Genomic DNA, 22443 nt, shown 5'->3' on the forward strand with positions numbered 1-22443 from the left:
ATTTTTCATGTTAAGAATGTTTGCCATTTATATTTGAAGTCCACCTTGGCCAGGTATAGCAAATCATTAATATTAACTTAAGTAGAGTACAGAATGCAGAAAAAGTATAGAAAAGAGGAATTTTGTATAGTTGTATAGGAATTTTGTATAGTTGAGCAAGGAAGCTATTCTTCTAGAAGATTTGTTTATGACTCACAAAGTTAAAGGAGATATTAATGTTAAAGTCATCTTTCTCACTAGTCCGTGTGCTCCCTAAAAAAGGGATGGTACCTGCCCATAAAAGAGTGGATACAAAGAAAAAAGATAAGTAGGTTGATTGGACTGGAGGGAATTTATTTATTTAATATTTATTTATTTTTTGGCTGCATTGGGTCCTAGTTGCGGCACGCGGGATCTTTCGTTGTGGCGTGCGGGCTTCTCTCTAGTTGTGGTGTGTGGGCTCTGTAGTTGCAGTGCGCGGGCTCAGTAGCTGTGGGATCTTAATACCCAGCCAGGGATCGAACCGGCGTCCTCTGCATTGCAAGATGGATTCTTAACCACTGGACCACCAGGGAAGTCCCCCTGGACTGGAGGGAATTTAAAGCACTGGAGAATACATTTTGAGTTCTAGACATTCCACTAAGATTATATATATATAACTTGCCACTTTTTCTTCATATTTACTGAATCTTTGGTATGTTATCCATTTGACCCACAATATTTTGAAAAGGAGACTAATTTTTCAGATCTCATAAGTAGATTCATGTTATGATCTTCAGAGATTGTTGATATGACATTTTTCTGAAATATATATATGTTAAGAAATAAAAGTTCAAATAACCTTAATTTTTGGTTCTAAAAAGTTACATCTAATTTTTGGATTTTTCCCCTTACATCCTAAATAACTGCTAGAAATATGTCAATTTTTCTGGCCTTAATTTAAGGTGAGAATATTCAGGTTGCCAACTTTGCTAGGATGGTGCCAAAATAAAGCACTGTAGGTCTTCTTACCTTTTTGGAGGAGGCATATACCTGTATTGTAGCATATGTGTGTTATTTTTCCACTTAAAAGACCTGTGTTCAAATGTTAGAAGTAGGTGCTTAGATTTGCAGGTTCTACATACATTTCAGGAATTAAAAAAAAAATTTATTGTGCGAATTTTCCCATATACAGAAAAATTCAGAAGAGTGAAATACTTAACACCTAGATTTAACAGATAATTAACATTATAATATATTTTTTCTGAATTATTATAAACTACAGCTATCATAACATTTCAGCCCTTAATACGTCAGTATGAACCTTTTTAAAAAAAAGACACTTTCTACGTAACCGTAATAACATCTCACTAACAAAATCAAAATTTAAAAATATTATCTGATATCCAGCCCATGTTCAGATTTCTTTAGTTACTTTCAGACTGGCTTCTTAAAGTTCGTTTTTTTAAACCAGGATGCATTTGGTTGGATTCCTTTATTCTAGAATGGTTATACCTCCCCTGCCACCTTTTTTCCCACCCTACTTTCACCTGTTGAAGAAACTAAGACAGTAGTCCTGTAGACCAGAGTATTACACCTTCTCCTATATTTTGTGGCAAGCTTTACCATGTTACTTTAGTCTCTGAATTTCCTGTAAGTGTCACAAAATCTGGTTGTTCAACTTCTCTTGAAACTAAGATGGGTCCGTATGTTCAGGTTTAGAATTGTTTTTAAAGCAGAGTATATTTACTGGGAAAATATGAAGATATTTTTGTGAAAATACTTTCATAACTCTAATGATAACATTTGTGGAGTGCTCTTCATATTCCTCAAAGCACTTAATAGAAATATTTAAAAAATAATAATCAATATTTGCTGATTTGTGTTTTAAAGTTTTTATATACTCCTTTCCTTTAGGCTTGTTATCCCATTCCTGTCTGAAAAGATAAGACAGTTACTTTCTTTTTTCACTACAGATTTTCAGCTACTGATGTTACAAACAAAATATTGGAGCATAGAGTTGAGGAAAAGACTTAAACCAGGTAGGTAAATAATAAAAGTCTAAAGAAACAATACAGGGCTTCCCTGGTGGCGCAGTGGTTAAGAGTCCGCCTGCCAGTGCAGGGGACATGGGTTCGAGCCCTGGTCCGGGAAGATCCCACATGCCACGGAGCAACTAAGCCCATGCGCCACAACTACTGAGCCTGCACTCTAGAGCCTGTGAGCCACAACTACTGAGCCCATGTGCCACAACTACTGAAGCCCGCATGCCTAGGGTCTGTGCTCCGTAACAAAGAGAAGCCACTGCAGTGAGAAGCCTGTGCACTGCAGCTAAGAGTAGCCCCCCGCTCACCCCAACCAGAGAAAGCCTGTGCACAGCAACGAAGACCCAACGCAGCCAAAAATAAAATAAAATAAAGAAATTTAAAAAATAAACAATACAACTACCATTCATTTTTATAAAGGTCATTATTGGGATAATTGACAAAATTGGAAAATGAACTGTAGAGTACTGTCAACGTTGTTTCCTCAATTTGATAATTGTACCTTGATTATATAGGAATATTCTGAGGTATTTAGGATGAAAGGGGTGTGATGTATGGCAATCTACTTCCAAATGGTTTAGAAAAAATAAATGATATGTAATATGAGAGGACGTTTGGTGAGTTTATGGGCTAATAGGAACTCATTTATTGCCAATATGGAAGTATAAGTTGGTCCAATCTTTCTGGAAAGCATTTTGGCAATTTGTCTCAAGTTTTTAGCTTAGCCTAGCAATCTTACTTTTTTTTCTATAGTAAATGTAGGAACACTACAGTAAGATGTATGTATAAGGATATTTATATGAGAGTTTATGAAATTAATGAATTAATGATAAATTGGCAGTAGCCTAAATAAGAATATGAGGATGACTAAATAAATATAATTAAAAACCATGTAAGCATTAAAAATGATAATGTAAATCTATTTATTGGCATGTTTGTAATACATTTTTAAGTGTTAAAGCTGGCTACTAAACAATATGAGTAGTAGTAATCTATTTTGTCTTTCAAAAAAGGTGCATGTACACAGATACAGGAATACATATACACAGATAATACGAATGTTTGTACGTAATTGATTAGTTAGATGTAATCTTCGTGTGTGTACACGTATACATATATGTATTTTTATGCACATAGACATTTGGAAAGGTGATACTGTATGTTGCCAGTGGTTACTTTTTCATTTGTTTTATTTTTTTGGCTGCACCGTGCGGCTTGCGGGATCTTAGTTCCTGGACCAGGGATCGAACCTGGGCCCTTAGCAGTGGAAGCATGGAGTCTGAACCACTGGCCTGCCAGGGAATCCCCTTTTTTTAAAAAAAAAACTTGTTCTATTTTATTTTTTTGGCCATGAGTGGTTATTTTTTATTTTTTAAATTTATTTATTTTTGGCTGCGTTGGGTCTTCGTTGCTGCTCGTGGGCTTTCACTAGTTGCGGTGAGCGGGGGCTACTCTTCATTGCAGTGCGTGGGCTTCTCATTGCAGTGGCTTCTCTTATTGCGGAGCACGGGCTCTAGGCATGCGGGCTTCAGTAGTTGTGGCACGCAGGCTCTAGAGCGCAGGCTCAGTAGTTGTGGTGCACGGGCTTAGTTGCTCCGTGGCATGTGGGATCTTCCCGGACCAGGGATCGAATTGGTGTCCCCTCCATTGGCAGGCGGATTCTTAACCACTGTGCCACTAGGGAAGCCCCAGGTGGTTATTTTTTAAAAATAAGTTTCTAAGTGATTTTTGTATTCTTTCGTGTTAACTGAGTTTTTCAACAGAGTATATATGTTGCTTTTCTCATTAAAGTTTTCTAAGATAACGCTTCTTACGAAGGTTATGTTTTTGATTTTATTTTGTACCTTTGCAGCAGTGTTTGATATGCAGTAAAAATAGTGCTATATTTGCTGATAATTCTGTACTAGGTTCGAGTACCTGAGTAGTTCTTTTGAGGCTAAATTCAGATTTTGAGCCTTGTTGGTCAGCTGCTTTCATTCTTTTACATGGCCAGAGTCCATTTTCTTAATGATCTATTAATTGTCTTTCAAATGTGATGCTGCTCACATAGCTTAGCTGAAGTACATTACCATTTTTGGAAAATAGAGAACATGTTCTATTAATGATGATTGTTTAGTGCCTTGGGGTATAGAACTTACATGTTTACTTCTGATAGTGGTCAACAACATGTGCTTTTTTTTTTTTTTTTAAGTAAATTTACTTATTTATTTTTGGCTGCATTGGGTCTTTGTTGCTGTGCATGGGCTTTCTCTAGTTGTGGCTAGTGGGAGCTACTCTTCGTTGTGGTGCATGGGCTTCTCATTGCGGTGGCTTCTCTTGTTGCAGAGCACGGGCTCTAGGCGTGCAGGCTTCAGTAGTTGTGGCACATGGGGTCATTAGTTGTGGCTCACGGGCTCTAGAGCACAGGCTTAGTAGTTGTGGTGCAGAGGCTTAGTTGCTCTGCAGAATGTGGGATCTTCCTGGACCAGGGCTCGAACCCGTGTCCCCTGCATTGGCAGGCGGATTCTTAACCACTGCGCCACCAGGGAAGTCCAACAACATGTGCTTTGATAGTAATACTGGTTATTGTTTTTATAGTTTATTTAACTCTTAGCTGTTGATTTTAAGGGCATTTTCTATTACACTTTTATTTTACATCTTGCTTTTCTTTAACAGATTTTTCTTCTATTAGTTAAAAATATGGATCCTGAAGCAGAGGGACTACCAATTATCAAAGTGACTCCTCTTCAACAAATGATTGCCTCTTGTACTGGAGCTATACTGACATCACTGATGGGTAAAATAATATGTAGATCATGTAACTGAATGAATCATTGATTCCATTTGAGTTTTACCATCTGTGAAATAATGATAATATTATCATTCATGCTTCATCATGATAACATGAAAAGAACCCTGGACAGAGAACCAAGAGACTAGAATTTTAGTCCTTGCTTTGCCATTCTCAGGGTGAATGCATGTTGGGATAGTCCTTATTCTCTTTGAAATTAATTTTCCATCTCTAAAATTAGGAGCTTAGGTCAGGAGTTCTTTGAGGTCCCTATCAATATTAAACTTTTATGACTCTATTATCCTTTTTTTAATAGACAGTAAGAAGATGGAATAAAATATTAGCATAATGAAAAATACAGAAATTGGACAACTTATAATGGCAACAAATTCAAATTATATTTTACTTTGCTTTAGTAACAGTGAATTGCTTAAATTCCTCTGGACCACATTTTTATGTCTTTTTTAATGAATTTCTTGTAGACACAGCCAAATGACATAGTTAGGTGACAGTTTAGCATTTTAATGACTTTAACTTGGCTGGTTTATTTAAATAAGATAGCAGATGATTAGAAAAAATGTAAACTAATTGCTTTAGAATGTAGTGTCTTTAGGTCAGAATGCTAGGGTTATAAAGGCTTTAGAGATCTTCTAATGTGACTTCTTCATTCTCAGAAGAGGAAATACAGCCTGCAAATTAAAACCATTCTCCTTTGCTTCACTGTTCCCAAATGGAGTTACACAATGTGGTAGGAAGGATGATTTATGACTAGCTTACTCAAATTTGCATTATCTATAGTTTTTGTTTGATATAGGTGAATTTAACAGAATAGGAAGACTTATATTGTTTGATTATTGATTACTTGTAATACAAAGTTATTCTCAAATATTTAAATGGACTTTTGGAACTTTCATTCTTTACCTTAGATAACATATTTTCTTATAAATACTAGTATTTTAGTTTTAATGCTAATGGAATTATAGTTGTAGAAATATAAATGAGAGTTTAGTACTTGTGAGAGGACTAATTACATTTTCTCACTGGTACTCTAAATAAAATTCAAGGGCAAGAAATTAGAATGTTAACACTCAAAACCACTTTAAGATAAATAATCTTACCCATTGTGTAGTCACGAGGAAAGGTATCATTCAGTGTATTTTGTGTTCTTTGGACAAATGTCTGTACAATTTATAGGTATCACTTGTTAATTGAGATTTATGTATCTTCATAGTGACACCCTTTGATGTTGTTAAAATTCGACTCCAAGCCCAAAACAACCCATTCTCCAAAGGTATGTGTTCTGCTTATCCTGAAAACATTATGTTAGATTTTTAAATGTCGCTGTATTCTTTTTTGTTTGAATAATATTCTTTTTGTTAGTTTTTAAAAATTGATGCCTTTATCCTCATGCAGAAACATTTTCTCATTTCTTAGTTGTACATGATGAGGTCTAGGCAGAAAACAAATACAGTTGACCCTTGAACAATGAGGGGGTTAACACTGCCCACTGTCCACGTAGTTGTCTGCCTGTAATTTATAGTTGGCCCTCAGTGTCCACAGTTCCTGTGTTTTTGCAGTTCCTCATCCTTGGATTCAACCAACTACAGACTGTCTAGTACTGCAGTATTTACTATTGAAAAAAATCTGCATAAGTAGACCTTCACAGTTCAAACCTGTGTTGTTCAAGGGTCAACTGCCTGTGTATATGTGTATATAAAACATATAACACTTTCGTGAACCTACTGATTAAAGCAGAGGACAATTTTATATTTGAGTATGTGCCTCACAAGTAAGAACAGAATTAAACTTGTAAGGCATCTTAGAATCTAGCTTCCTACTTTAGTCCAAGAGCTGTGCTCATCCTACAGTATTCATCCAACAGTCATCTAACTGCTGCTTGAATAGTGATAGGAAAGTCATTATTTTACCAGGCAGCTTGGTTAATTGCTGGACATTATAGCTTATGTGGACTTTGAGAAGAAAGAGTAGTTATATGTTTTTATTAGATGGGCAAAAATAGTGATTCCTTGATCAATATTTTGCGGTTTTATAAAGATAATGCTGTTTCAAACATGTTTAAATAGCAGAAAACAGACTGTGAGAAAGCTAGCTTTGTTTCAGGTGGATGAGAGGATAGATGGGTTGTAGGAAGAGACTGAAAAGTAAAGTGGTTTCCTGTACATTAAAGTTAGACTAATGTATTATGAAATTGACAGAATTATATATGGTAGAATAGAGAAGACAGTTTTGGCAGCAAGAATGAATCCAATAATGGGAAGGATTGTTATTAGAGAAAGTTGTAGTCAGTTAAGAGGGAGCTGACAAATGTCTAGATTGAGCAGTATAAATACAGAGAAAGGGACAAAGCACAGCATTATTTACATTGGTTGAGAAAAACATTTTTTCATAGTCTTTTTTCAATTGATGTATAACATTGTATTAGTTTTAGGTGTACACTGTAATGATTTCATATATGTATATATTGAAAAATGATTACCACAACAAATTTAGTCAACTTTCATGACCTCACATAGTTAATAAATTTTTTTCCATGTAATGAGATCTTTTAAGATCTACTCTCTTAGCAACTTTCAGATATACATTAGATTTCATAATATATTTTTGTCTGAATTGCCCTTACATACCACAGGGTTTTCTTCTGGTCAAATAGAGAAGACGTACACCCATGCTGTCTTTTCAAAACAGGTTTTCTCCTCTGTCTTCCCTCTCCGCTCCCTCAGATAACCGAAAAGAATTTATTTCCATGTGCATTTGCCGACTGCAGTTCTGAAAACATAATCCACTAATTTACTCAATTGCTTTTCACCACTGTGAGTTTAGAGCCCAGTGCTATGTCATTAAGCAAGTCAAATTATTTATGTTTCATCCTAAAAGGTGAAGACAAAGTTATGTCTTTGTGTAGCCTGCTCATTGTACTTTCATTTTGTTCATATGTAAAAATAACACAGTTTTGTGAAATAATCACTGACTGTTAGAATCTTCTTTCTTAGGAAAATGTTTCTTATATAGTAATGGACTTATGGATCATCTATGTGTCTGTGACGAGGAAGGCAACAAAGCATGGTATAAGAAGCCAGGACGTTTCCAGGGAACATTGGTAAAGAGATTATATTATTTATAATCACAGTATGTTTTCTATTCTAATATTTACTCTTATATATGAAATATTTAACAATTACAGGAGAGTAAAATGTCCATCAGGTAGTTGGCACACTTACCCACAGTTAAAAAGTAGACATTGAAGCAGGAAACGGAAAGTGCTTTTTTTGCTTTTAATTCTTTGCTAACTTTATTTTCATCTGTTTATGCTTAGGGAGTGGGGTTTTTAAACTTTTTTATTTTGAGATACTTGTAGATCATATACAATTTTAAGAAAAATATACAGACAGACCCTATGTACCCTTTTTCCAGTTTCCCCCAGTGGTAACAGGTGACAGGATGAGTACAGTAGACCACAGGATATTGACATTGATACAGTGAAGATACAGACAATTCCATCACAGCAAGGATCCTTCCTATTTCCCTTTTATAGCTACATCTACTTCTTAACTCCTGGCAATCACTAATCTGTTTTCTATTTATATAATTTTGTCACTTTAAGAATGTTACATAAATGAAATAACAGAACATTTTGGGTTTGGCACTTTTCCCTTAATTATCTGAAGATTCATTCAAATTGTTTAATGTATCAATAGTTTGTTCCTTTTTATTACTCACTAGTATTACATGGTATGGATGTGTACCACAGTTTGTTTTCTGAGTGGTTTCCAGTTTTTGGCTCTGAATAAAACTGATACATACATTCATTCACAGGTTTTTGTGTGAAAGTAAGTGTAAGAAAAAACTCACGTTTTTTCTCTGAACACTCTACTTAGAACACTTCTGAACCGATATGTGGGTTTTTTCCCCCATACCGAGCAACTCTCCAGGGTTCACAAACTGGGTATTCTACAATTTAACTCAATTCTGACACCATCTACCTGGAGTTAGTGTCAGGTCCCACAAGACTGCTCCCACTTCAGATGCCACTCCCAAGTCCAGGTTGTCACCTATGTTTCTGAATGACTGGCTGTAAATCAGAGGTTCCCAAGGTCTCCTGTTGGGTTCAGTAATTTGCTAGAACAGCTCACAGAACTCAGGAAAACAGTTTACTTACTAGATTACTAGTTTATTATGAAAGGATACAACTCAGGTACAGTCAGACAGAAGAGATGCACAGGGCAAGACTTGGGGGAAGGGGTGTGGAGCTTCCATGTCCACTCCAGGTGTGTCACTCTCCCAGCACCTCCCTGTGTTCACCAGCCTGGAAGCTTCCAAATGCCATTCTTTAGAGATTTTTATGGAGGCTTCATTACATAGACACGATTGATCAAATCACTGGCCCTTGGTGACTGACTAAACCTCCAGTTCTGCCTCCCTTCCCAGAACCCCTGAGGTTGGGGACTGGGATAGGGTGGGGAGGGTGGGACTAAAAGTTCCAGCCTTCTAATCAAGTGGTTGGTTCCTCCTGGCAACCAGCCCCCATCCTTTGGTTCTCTAGGGCCTTTCCAAAAATCACCTCATTAACATAAACTTAGGTGTAGTTGAAAGACGCTTGTTGTGAATAACAAAAGACCAAAAATTATCAACAAAAGATGCTTCCTTTGCTCTGTATTAATTAGGAAATTATAAGAGTTTTGGAGCTGTGTGCCAGGAACCATGGATTAAGGCCAAAATGTATATTTCTTATTATTAATCATAATATCAGTGTTAGTCTTCATTTCTCTGGGGTAAATGTCCATGAGTGCAGTTGTTGGGTCATATGGTAGTTGCATGTTTAAGGTTTAAGAAACTGCCAACCTGTTTATGAGACTGGTAGGACCATTTTACATTCCCAGTGGCAATGTATGACTGATCTAATTTCTCCACAACCTCACGAGCATTTGGTGTTGTCACTATTTTTATTTTAGCAATTATGATAGGTGTGTAGTAGTATCTCATTGTGGTTTTAATTTACATTTCCCTGGTGGTTAGTGATGTTGAAAACCTATTCATATGTTTTTTAGCCATCAGTATATCCTCTTCAGTGAAATGGCTCTTCATGTCTTTTGCCCATTTTCTAATTTAACTGTTCGTATTTTTACTGTTAAGTTTTAAATGCTCCTTATACTATCTAGATACGAGTCCTTTGTTGAATGTGTGATTACTAAACATTCCTTCCCACTCTAACTTCCCTTCTTATACCCTTAAACAGGGTCTTTCATGGAGTAAAAGTTATTAATTTTGATGAAGTCCAATTTGTCAATTTTTTCTTTATAGATCATGCTTTTGGTGTCAAATCTAAGAATTCTTTATTTACCCTAAGATCTGAAGATTCTTCTCCTGTTTTTAAAGTCCTTGATCCATTTTGAGTCATTCTTATATAATGTATGGGTTTGAGGTTGAAGTTTGATCCTTTTTGGTTTTTTAGCATGTGGTTGTCCAGTTGCGTTTGTTGAAAAGGCTATCTTTCCTCCATTAAGATGCTTTTGCACATTGTCAGAAATCACTTGGGCATATTGTGTGGATCTATTTCTAGGTTGTTTATTCTGTAACATTTGTCTGTTACCTACATCAATACCACACGGTCTTAGTGTAGCTATAGAATAAGTCCTGAAATCAGGTAAACTGATTCCTCCCACTTTATTCTTATTTTTCTTTTTGAAAGTTGTTTTATCTATTTCCAAAGTTTCTTTGTCTTTCCATATAAATTTTAGAATAATCTTGTATATACCTACAAAAAATCTTGATGAGATTTTTATAGGAATTGTGTTAAACCTGTATGTCTTATTTGGAGAGAAATGACATATTTACTGTGCTGAGTGCTCCAGTCTGTTTTTTCTTCTAGATATAATTGACATACAGCACTGTATAAGTCTAAGGTGTACAGCATAATGATTTGACTTACATACATCATGAAATGATTTCCAGAATAATTACCATCCACCATCTCACAGATACAAAATTAAAGAAACAGAAAAAAAATTTTTTGTGATGAGAACTCTTAGGATTTACTCTCTTAACAACTTCGGTGTATAACATACAGCCGTGTTCATTATCTTTATCATGTTGTACATCATTTATTAGTACTTATTTATCTTATAACTGGAAGTTTGTACCTTTTGACCTTCATCCAATTCTCCCTTCCCCCCACCCCCCAACTCTGGTAACCACAAATCTCATCTCTTTTTTTTTTGAAAGGTAAATCATGCACAAATTTTCTTTAATAAAACTGGCCAGAGCTTGTTTTTAAACAAACAAACAAAAGATTTTAATGTCTGCTAGGAAAAATCATCTCTTTTTTATGAGTTTGTTTTTGAAGTATAATTAACCTACAATACTATGTTCCTGTTACACAACATAGTGATTTGATATATTTCTATGCATATCAAAATGATTACCATGATAATTCTAGTTACTATACGTCACCGTGTAAAAATATTACATAGTTATTGACTGTATTCCTCACAAGATACATTTCATCCCCTTGAATCCTTTACTTTGTAACTGGAAGTTTATACCTCTTAATCTCCCTCACCTATTTCTTTCCTCTCTCTCCTCCCCCTCCCCTCTGGCAACCACCTGTTTGTTGTATCTGTAACTCTGTTTCTGTTTCGTTATGTTTGTTCATTTGTTTTTTTAGATTCCACATATAAGGGAAATGATACAGTGTTTGTCTTTCTCTAACTTATTTCAATTAGCATAATACCCTCTTGGTCCATCCATGTTGTCACACATGGCAATATTTCATTCTTTTCAATGGCTGAGTAATAGTCCATTATCTATCTATCTATCTATCGACCTATCAATAAATAGGTATCTGTATCTCACATTTTCTTTACCCATTCATCTATTTACGTTGCTTTCATATCTTGGTTATTGTAAATAATGCTTCAGTGAACATAGGGTGCATATACCTTTTTGAATTAGTATTTTTGTTTTCTTTGTATACATACCCAGGAGTGGAATTGCTGGGTCATGTGGTACTTCTATTTAAAGTGGGTTTTTTTTTTGCAGTATGCGGGCCTCTCACTGTTGTGGCCTCTGCTGTCGTGGAGCACAGGCTCCGGACGCGCAGCCTCAGCGGCCATGGCTCACGGGCCCAGCTGCTCCGCGGCATGTGGGATCTTCCCGGACCGGGGCACGAACCCGCGTCCCCTGCGTCAGCAGGCAGACCCTCAACCACTGCGCCACCAGGGAAGCCCTAAAGTTTTTTGATGAAGCTTCATACTGTTTTCCATTGTGGCTGCACCAATTTACATTCCCACCAACAGTGCATAAGAGTTCCCTTTTCTCCACATCCTTGCCAACACTTGTTTATTTGTTGTCTTTTGGATAATAGCCATTTTTACAGGTGTGAGGTGATATCTCATCATGGTTTTGATTGGCATTTCCCTGATGATTAGTGATGGTGAGCATCTTTTCATGTGCCTGTTGGCCATCTGTATGTCTTCTTTAGAAAAATGTCTGTTTAGATTCTCTGCCAATTTTTTAATCAGGTTTTTTTTGGATTTTTTGATGTTCAGTTCTATAAGTTCTTTGTATATTTGGGGTATTAACCACCTGTTGGATATATCATTTGCAAATATTTTCTCCTGTTCAGTGGGTAGCCTTTTCGTTTTGTTGATAGTTTTCTTTGCTGTGCAAAATCTTTTTAGTTTGATGTAGTCCCATTTGTTTATTTTTCCTTTTGTTTCCCTTGCCTGAGGAGACATATCCAAAAAAATATTGCAAAGACCAGTGTCAAAGAGCATACTGCCTATGTTTTCTTCTTCTTTTTAAAAAATTATTTATTTTATTTAATTTGGCTGCACCAGGTCTTAGTTGCAGTACGCGGGATCTTCGTTGCGGCATGTGGGATCTTTAGTTGTGGCACTGGACTCTTTTTTTGGTTGTTGTTGTGGTATGCAGGCCTCTCACTGCTGTGGCCTCTTCCGTTGCAGAGCACAGGCTCTGGACGCGTAGGCTCAGTGGCCATGGCTCACGGGCCCAGCCGCTCCGTGGCATGTGGGATCTTCCCGGACTGGGACACGAACCCGTGTCCCCTGCATCGGCAGGCGGCCTCTCAACCACTGCGCCACCAGGGAAGTCCATCATGTGGACTCTTAGTTGTGGCATGTGGGCTTCTTAGTTATGGCATGCAGACTTCTTAGTTGTGGCATGGGAACTCTTAGTTGCGGCATGCATGTGGGATCTAGTTCCCTGACCAGGGATTGAACCCAGGCCCCATGCATTGGGAGCACAGAGTCTTACCCACTGCACCACCAGGGAAATCCCCTGCCTATGTTTTTTTTCTATTAAGATTTTTGCCTTCAGGTCTTAAGTTTAAGTCTTTAATCCATTTTAATTTTTTTTAATTAATTAATTTTTAGCTGTGTTGAGTCTTCGTTGCTGCATGCGGGCTTTCATGGGCTTCTCATTTCTCACTGAGGTGGCTTTTCTTATTGTGGAGCACGGGCTGTAGGCGTACGGGTTTCAGTAGTTGTGGCAAGCGGGCTTAGTAGTTGTGGCTCGCAGGCTCTAGAGCACAGGCTCAGTAGTTGTGCACAGGCTTTGTTGCTCTGTGGCATGTGGGATCTTCCTGGAGCAGGGATTGAACCTGTGTCCCATGCATTGGAAGCTGGGTTTTTTTTGTTGTTGCTGTATGCGGACTTCTCACTGCTGTGGCCTCTCCCATTGCGGAGAACAGGCTCCGGATGCACAGGCTCAGCGGCCATGGCTCACGGGCCTGGCCGCTCCGTGGCATGTGGGATCTTCCCGGACCAGGGCATGAACCCGTGTCCCCTGCATCGGCAGGTGGACTCTCAACCACTGCGCCACCAGGGAAGCCCGGCAGGCAGATTCTTAACCAGTGTATCACCAGGGAAGTCCCTGAATTTATTTTTGTGCATGGTGTGAGAGAGTAGTCCAGTTTGATTCTTTTGCATGTAGCTGTCCAGTTTTCCCAACACTGTTTATTGAAGAGGCTGTCTTTTCCTCATTGTATATTCTTGCCTCATTTATTATACATTAATTGCCCATATAAGTGTGTGGTTTCATTCCTGGGCTCTCTCTTATGTTCCATTGATCTGTGTGTCTGTTTTTGTGCCAGTACCATATTGTTTTGATTACTGTAGCTTTATAATATGTTTGGAATCAGGGACAATGATACCTACAGCTTTGTTGTTCTTTCTCAAGATTGTTTTGACGATTCAGGGTCTTTTGTGTTTCCAAACAAATTTTAGAATTATTTGTTCTAGTTCTGTGAAAAATGCCATTGGTATTGTGTAGGTATTGCATTGAATCTGTAGATTACCTTCGGTAGTATGATCATTTTAACAATATTCTTTTTTTTAAAATTTATTTTATTTATTTTTTATTTTGGGCTGCATTGGGTCTTCGTTGCTGTGCACGGGCTTTTTCTCTAGTTGCGGTGAGAGGGGGCTATTCTTCATTGCAGTGTGCAGGCTTCTCATTGCGGTGACTTCTCTTTGTTGTGGAGCATGGGCTCTAGGTGCGCGGGCTTCAGTAGTTGTGGCACTCAGTCTCAGTAGTTGTGGCTCGTGGCCTCTGGAGTGCAGGCTCAGTAGTTGTGGCGCACGGGTTTAGTTGCTCCAGGGCATGTGGGATCTTCCTGGTCCAGGGATCGAACCCGTGTCCCCTGCATTGGCAGGTGGATTCTTAACCACTGCACCACCAGGGAAGTCCCAACAGTATTAATTCTTCCAATCCAAGAACATCTGTTTGTGTCATCTTCAATTTCTTATAATTTTCTGAGTTCAGTATTTTACCTTCTTAGATTTATTCCTAGGTATTTTATCCTTTTTGATGTGATTGTGAATGGGATTAGTTCCTTAATTTCCCTTTCTGATAGCTTGTTGTTAGTGTATAGAAATGCAACAGATTTCTGTATATTAACTTAGCATCTTGCAATTTTACCAAATTCATTGAGGAGCTCTAGTATTTTTCTGCTGGCATCTTTAGGATTTACTATGTATAGTATCATGTCATCTGCAAACAGTGACAGTTTTACTTCTTCTTTTCCAATTTGGATTCCTTTTATTTTCTTCTTCTCTGACTGCTGTGGCTAGGACTTCCAAAACTATGTTGAATAAACTATAGTGAATAAAAGTGGTAAGAGTGGGCATCCTTGTCTTGTTCCTGATATTAGAGGAAGTGGTTTCAGCTTTTAACTGTTGAATATGATGCTAGCTGTGGGCTTGTTGTATATGGCTTTTATTATGTTGAGGTATGCTCCCTCTATAACCATATACCCACTTTGTTGAGAGTTTTTATCATGAACGAATGTTGAATTTTTTCAGAACCTTTTTCTGCATCTGTAGAGATGATCATATGGATTTTATTCTTCAGTTTGTTAATGTGGTGTATCATTGATTGATTTATGGATATTGAACCATCCTCGCATCCCTGGGATAAGTCCCACTTGAACCTGGTATATGATCCCTTTTGATCATTGTTTATCATATTGTTGAATTCGGTTTGCTCATACTTCATTGAGGATTTTTGCATCTATGTCATCAGTGATATTGGCCTGTCATTTTCTTTTTTGGTGTGATCTTTGTCTGATTTTGGTATCAGGGCAATGCTGGCCTCATAGAATGAGTTCAGAAGTGTTCCTTCCTCTGCAATTTTTTGGAATAGTTTTGGAAGGTTAGGTGTTAACTCTTCTCTAAGTGTTTGGTAGAATTTACTTGTGAAGCCATCTGGTCCTGGACTTTTGTTTGTTGGGAGTTCTTTTTTGTTTTGTTTTTTTGCGGTACGTGGGTCTCTCACTGCTGTGGCCTCTCCCGTTGCAGAGCACAGGCTCTGGACGCGCAGGCTCAGTGGCCATGGCTCACGGGCCCAGCCGCTCCGCGGCACGTGGGATCCTCCCGAATCAGGGCACGAACCCGTGTCCCCTGCAACGGCAGGCGGACTCTCAACCACTGCGCCACCAGGGAAGCCCTGTTGGGAGTTTTTAAATTACTGATTCAGTTTCATTACTGGCATTTCATCTGTTTGTATTTTCTATTTCTTCCTGGTTCAGTGTTTGGAGAGTGTACATTTAGGAATTTTTCCTTTTTTTTTCTTGGTCATCCATTTTACGGCATATAGTTGTTCATAGTAATCTATTATGATCCTTTGTATTTCTGTGGTGCCAGTTGTAAGATGCCATTTTGACTTATAGGTTTTTGTGTATATATTCCTTTGCTGAGGCTTTCTAATTTTTCATTAGTTTCAGACATGTTTGTAAGTGATCATTCAATGATTCATATGTTGACTGTTTTAAAATCTTTGTCAGATAATTCTAATTTCTGTCAGTCTCAGTGTTGGTATCTATTTATTGTCTCTTTTCATTCAGTCTGACATCTTCCTGCTTATTTATTTATTTATTTGCCACGCTGTGCGGCTTGCAGGATCTTAGTTCCCCGACCAGGGATCGAACCCGGGCCCCTGGCACTGAGAGCGCCAAGTCCTAACCACTGGACCGCCAGGGAATTCCCTCTTCCTGCTTCTTAAAATGACAAATGATTTTTTCTTTTTTACTGAAACCAGGAAATTTTGAGTATTATGTTATGCAACTCTGAATCTCATTTAAACATTCTATTTTAACTGGCCTTTTTGACACTGTTAACTCAGAGGAAGAGGGGTGCCACCCTGTTATGTCTGGGCAGAACTGAAGTCCAGGTTCCTCATTCAGCCTCCACTGATACATAGGGTGTGGGAGAGGGCTCTTTGCTGTTGGACAGTATGGTCTGAATGTTTGTGTCCCCCCCCGCAAATTCATATGCTGAAATCCTTATACCTGATGCAGTTGTTTTAGGAGGTGGAGCCTTTGGGAGTTGATTAGGCCATGAGGGCAGAGACCTCATGAGATTAATGCCCTTAGTAAAGAGACCTCAGAGAGCTCCCTTGCCCCTTCTGCCTTGTGAGGACACAGTGAGAAGTCTGAGATCCAGAAGAGGACCCTCATTTGACCTTGCCAGCACCCTGATCTTGGACTTCCAGCCTTGAGAACTGTGAGAAATAAATTTAGGTTGTTCATAAGCTATCCAGTCTGTGGTGTTTTGTTTAGCAGCCTTAACAGACTAAGACAGTGGGCCTGGAATTTCTGACTCCCCTTGTGATTTCCACTGCCACTGGTTGGGGGGTAGTCTCATTACTGTCAAGTGATGGTAAAAGCCCTGATTCTCCACTACTCCTTCTCTGATACCACTGTAAGAACCCTTAGCATATTCACCATTGTTATTTAAAAATCCCCAGTCTGATCCTTCCAAAATCTCTGCCATATCTGAATCTGGTTCTGATGCTTCGTTTGTTTCTTCAGATGATATATTTTGCCTTTTAGCATGCTTTGTAATTCTTTTCGTTGGAAGCTGGACATGATGTATTTGGTTAAAAGACTGAGGTAGATAGACCTTTAATGTGAGCTTTATCTGGCTAGACATTAGGCTGTGTTTACTTCTTGTTATAGCTGTGTTGTCAGAGGCTAAAAATTCCTCTACTGTCCTAGTTTTTGTCTTGCCTGTTGTCTTTGGGTTTTCCTGGAGACTCCTCAGATAGTAAAATAGTTTCCCTTGAGTGTAAGATTTTTTTTTAAGGAGAATGAAGATTTGGGGCATATTTCAAAAATGGTTACTTTTCCCCTTACCCTGCTGGAAACAGGAGGGGATTTTTCTCTGATCCTAACAGTGAGAATATGGTAGGGCTCATGGAACTGAAACTCATGAAAGCATAAGGACCCTCCTACAGTAGCCTCCTCAGAGTTTTTGATTCTCGAGTTAGTATACACTGAGCAATCTGTCAATTATAAAGTTTTCCTGTTGGTCCTGGTTCTTACTTTGCGCTTCTACTGTATTAAGCTGTGAGTGAGTCTCTGTATCTGTCTGTCCATCTCTCCAATGTTCAAGGCAGCAGCTTGACCTGTGACCTCAATCCTCTGACCAGTCTAAGAGGAGTTTTTCATGTTTTTTCTTGTTGTGAGGACGGAAGTGACGACTTCCAAGCTCTTTACATATAGGACCAGAAATCAGAATTCTTCTTTGGATTTATTTTGGTCATTGTCTTCTGCTTTCTTGGGTGGAAACATGGATTATTGATTTTAAGCCTGCCTTTTCTCAGCTCAGCATTTAATGCGTAAATTTCCTTCAAAGCACTAAATTAGACGTGTTCCACAAATTTTGATGCTGTGTTTCCATTATCAATCAGTTGAAATATTTTCTAATTTCCTTTGTAATTTTTTTGGCCATGGATTATTTAGAAGTCCAATATTCAATTTCCCAATATTGGATTTTCTTCTAGATATCTTATTGTTCCTGATTTCTAATTTAATTCCAATGTGGTCAAAGGAACATACTCTGTAAGTTTTCAGATTTTTGAAATTTACTGAGTCTTGTGTAATGGACCTACGTATGATCTGTCTTGGTGACTTTTTTTTTTTTTTTTTTGCGGTACGCGGGCCTCTCACCGTTGTGGCCTCTCCCATTGCGGAGCACAGGCTTCGGACACGCAGGCTCAGCGGCCATGGCTCACGGGCCCAGCCGCTCCGCGGCATGTGGGGTCTTCCCGGACTGGGGCACGAACCCGTGTCCCCTGCATCGGCAGGCGGACTCTCAACCACTGCGCCACCAGGGAAGCCCATTGGTGACTATTTTTAGTGCACTTTCAAACCTGTATTCTGTAGTTGTTGGGTATAGTGTTCTATAAACCATTAGGTCAGGGTGGCTGATGCTTCATTTAGATCTTCTGAATTCTTACAGATTTTTTAAATTATTCTGTCATTCTCTGATAGAGGATATAATAAACTTTAGTTATGATTGAGGATTTGTCTGTTTTCTTTTTTAGTTCTGTCAGGTTTGCTTCATGGGTTTTGAACCTCTCATTAGGAACATTCACTTGATATGTTTTTTGATACATTTTTATTATAATGAAATCTCTTTATCACTGGTAATGTTCATTATCTTGAAGTCTTTTATCTGTATGTAATATAGCCACCTTTCAGCTTTCTCATATTAGTGTTTATATGGCCTCTTTTTCCATTCTTTTACTCCAAGACAGTGATATAGTTGTGCCTTGTTTTTTTTACCCTAGAGACTCTTCAGATAGGATCTGAGACTTCTGCAGTTCTTTTAGCTGTGATCGTCTGTTGTTTTACAGGAGCCCTGTTGATATAGTGGCTTTTAATTGGGAAATTTAGTCCTTTAATATAATTTTTCATGTGGTTGGGTGTTAATCTACTATCTCTGTATTTTTTTTTTCCTTAACTGCTCCCTTTTTCCCTCCTTTCTTGCCTTTTTTTGGATTATTTGAATTTTAATAATATTACATTGATTTCTCTATTCCCATTTCTAGGGAGACAGTTCTTCAAAAGTGTTTCACATTTCTTCATATCTTGTGAGCATGGCATTGGCTGCCCTTTGTTCCTGACCATCTTTTCAAGGATGTTTGTAGAGTGAATAACCTTGGAAGATTCAGTGCTTCCCTCTAGAGCAAGGGGGTGGCATCCTTACTTCCTATTCTAAAGGATTTAGATTCCCTAAGGTCAGATTTCCTTTCCTGTAATGCAGTCCCACTGTGTGTCTGGGTGTCATCTATCCTTCTTCACATTGCCCTGTGGAAATTGGGGCTCAGGAAACAGGCATCAAAATGCTGATACTCTGCTGCTACTGCCGCAAGTAATAAACTTTGTCTCACCCCAGAGAGTTTTGTCTTTACCATCTCTCATGATACCGTGGCAGGCTGACTAGCTAACTAGGAAGTAGGGTGAAATCTCAGACCCCTTACAGTCTTGACATCCTTTACTCCCACCTCTTCCTTTGTGCTACTGCTTCATTGATAGTCCATCTTGTTACCTTACAGATTCCACAATTCACAATTAGAATTTTTGATTTAAATAGTCTTATGTCTTTTAAATAGTTAAAAAGAGAAAAGAGAGAAATACATATTTTACATGTAACCACTTATTTACCATTTTTGTACTTCCTGCCTTTCTGAAGATTGTAGTTACAATGTGCCATCATGACCCTTTATCCTGAAGAACTTTTTACAGCATTTCTTTAGTGAAGGTATTTTGGCAGTGCAGTCTCTTAAGTTCTTGTTCTTACAGAAATGTCTTTATAAAGCATTTTTGAAGTGTGTTTGGCAGCATATAGAATTCTGGCTTAGTTTCTTTTTCAGCACCTTAAATATGTCATTACATTGTCTTTTGGCCAAAATTTCATGTGTCTGATGAGAAGTTAGTCTTCATTTATCATCCTTTCCCTATATGTATTTTGTCATTTTTCTTTTGCTTTTTGTTTGTATGTTTTGGTTTGGTTTTTTAAATAATTTTTTCTTATCGTGCTCTGAATTCACAGCATTTTTTAAAAATTTATTTTTAATTTTATTTATTTTTGGGTGTGTTAGGTCTTCGTTGCTGCGTGCAGGCTTTCTCTAGTTGCGGCGAGTGGGGGCTACTCTTTGTTGCGGTGTGTGGGCTTCTCATTGTGGTGGCTTCTCGTTGCGGAGCATGTGCTCTAGGTGCATGGGCTTCAGTAGTTATGGCATGAGGGCTCAGTAGTTGGGGCACACGGGCTTAGTTGCTCCGTGGCATGTGGGATCTTCCTGGACCAGGGATCGAACCCATGTCCTCAGCATTGGCAGGCAGATTCTTAACCACTGCACCAGCAGGGAAGTCTCTGTTTGTTTTTATTCAGTTGGGATTTTTTTGAGATTTGGGGCTCTGATATCTTTCACTAATTGGGGGAAGTTTTTGGTCATCATTTTATCAAGTAATTTCCTGTTCTATTATGTTTCCTTTCCTCTATGACTCCACATTAACCTGTGTTATACCACTTGATATTTCCCCTCAGGTCTCTGAGGCCCTGATAATTTTTCTTCATTCTCTTTTTTTGGCCACGCTGCAAAGGTTGCTGGATCATAGTTCCCTGATCAGGGATTGAACCGGGCCCTTGGCAGTGAAAATGCAGAGTCCTAACCACTGGACTGCCAATAAATTCCCATTTTTCTTCATTCTTTTTCTCTTCCTTCTTCAAATTTAATAAGTTCTGTTTTCAACTCCAATGACTCCTTGATGTCTCCTTTCTGCTGTTAAGCCCACTTAGTGAATTTTTCGTTTCAGGTTTAGAATTTTCATTTGGTTTTTTTTTTTTTTTTTTTTTTTTTTTGCGGTACGCAGGCCTCTCACTGATGTGGTCTCTCCCGTTGTGGAGCACAGGCTCCGGACACGCAGGCTCAGCGGCCATGGCTCCCGGGCCCAGCCCCTCCGCGGCATGTGGGATCTTCCCGGACCAGGGCGCGACTCCGCGTCCCCTGCATCGGCAGGCAGACTCTCAACCACTGCACCACCAGGGATGCCCTGGCAGTTTCTTTATAATAACTATTTCCTTGCTGAAATTACAAATTTGTCCATTCATTATGCATACATCATCTTTTAAATTCTTGAACGTGTTTATAATAGGTGCTTTGGAGTGCTTGTCTGCTGATTGCATCATCGTAATCATCTCAGTGTTGGTTTCTGTTGACTACTTTTTCTTTGAGTATGGGCACATTTTCTTGTTTCTTTTTATGTCTAATGAATTTTGTTTGGATAGTGAACATTATGAAGAATGCATTGTAAAGACTGTGGATTTTTTTATATTCTTCTGAAGAGTCAGTTCTGTTCTAGAAGGCAGTTAACTTTGGCTGGATTCAGCCTTTCACACTCAGGCACCATTGTGGTGGGCTGCAGCTGAAATTTCCGCCCAGCCTTTAGTTGCTGGGGGTTTTTTTGGTTTGTTTCTGCCAGAACTCTGTTGTCTTCTCCTGGGGTTGCGTAATTTAGTGGTGAGCCACGTTTTGTGGCTGATTTTGTCTCTAAATTTGGGGGCTTATGTCCTCTGCAGGCTTTTTCCCTACGATTCCCCTTGTAACTTTCTGATTAGTCTACCAGACTAAACTCTAATATTTGCCATCTCAAGCAAGTAAATGTGCTTTTCCTTGCAACTCCCACAGGCAAAAAGCTGTAAATTTGCAAATCTCACTCACTGCACTTTGTCTTTCAACAGTAAGTTTCCCTATAGTTTCTACTTGCTTTTGGTTCTTCTCCAGAGATTTCAGATATTGGGTTTAAGTAATATTTTCTCAGATTTCATAATTGGACAGGAGAGTTAATCTCTGCTATTCGTCCTCTTCCTTTTTATAATAATCTTTGAAAACATTGCTTCTAAGCCCTAAAGTAGAACAATCCCAAGCTGAGTAATATAGATTTTATTCTGTAAGCAGGAAGTATCATCCAGAAATGCTTTACTTGTGTTTGAAAGTTGAGAAAAATTCTTTTTAGTTTTTTTAAAGAATGCGCATACATAAATCTGAGAAACTTTTATTTTAGAAATAAGTGCTTGAAAGAAGCAAATTACCAATCAATTATCACTACAAACTTTTTTGTATATAAGGTTCAGGTATATATTTTCACCACTTCTATTATAATTTTAGGATGCCTTCTTGAAAATCATTCGAAATGAGGGCATTAAATCCCTGTGGAGTGGCCTTCCTCCTACCTTGTAAGTTGAAATTTAATATTTTTCTTACTAAATGATGGTTGTTATTTTGCCTTATAATCAGCCTCGTTGGACAACATCATGCATTTTTAATGTTAGTGCTTTTTCATTTTCT

At 38.2% G+C, this 22443-nt stretch overlaps 1 protein-coding gene across 4 annotated transcripts in view; it reads left to right on the forward strand.

Moving 5' to 3' along the window:
- SLC25A40 (solute carrier family 25 member 40) overlaps positions 1 to 22443 on the forward strand; it is a 65082-nt gene that overhangs the window by 20651 nt on the left and 21988 nt on the right. For 2 of the 4 annotated variants that reach the window (XM_033440274.2, XM_033440268.2), the window contains exons 2-6: positions 1935 to 2000; positions 4675 to 4779; positions 6005 to 6064; positions 7785 to 7891; positions 22264 to 22331. In XM_033440274.2, the coding sequence (XP_033296165.1) occupies positions 1935 to 2000; positions 4675 to 4779; positions 6005 to 6064; positions 7785 to 7891; positions 22264 to 22331 (406 nt within the window). Of the gene's footprint in view, positions 1 to 1934; positions 2001 to 4658; positions 4780 to 6004; positions 6065 to 7784; positions 7892 to 22263; positions 22332 to 22443 lie in introns of all 4 variants that reach the window. The other 2 variants (XM_004263430.3, XM_033440297.2) reach the window with 2 other exon arrangements.

The sequence above is a fragment of the Orcinus orca genome, chromosome 9, assembly GCF_937001465.1.
Source record: "Orcinus orca chromosome 9, mOrcOrc1.1, whole genome shotgun sequence".
Classification (NCBI taxonomy): domain Eukaryota; kingdom Metazoa; phylum Chordata; class Mammalia; order Artiodactyla; family Delphinidae; genus Orcinus; species Orcinus orca.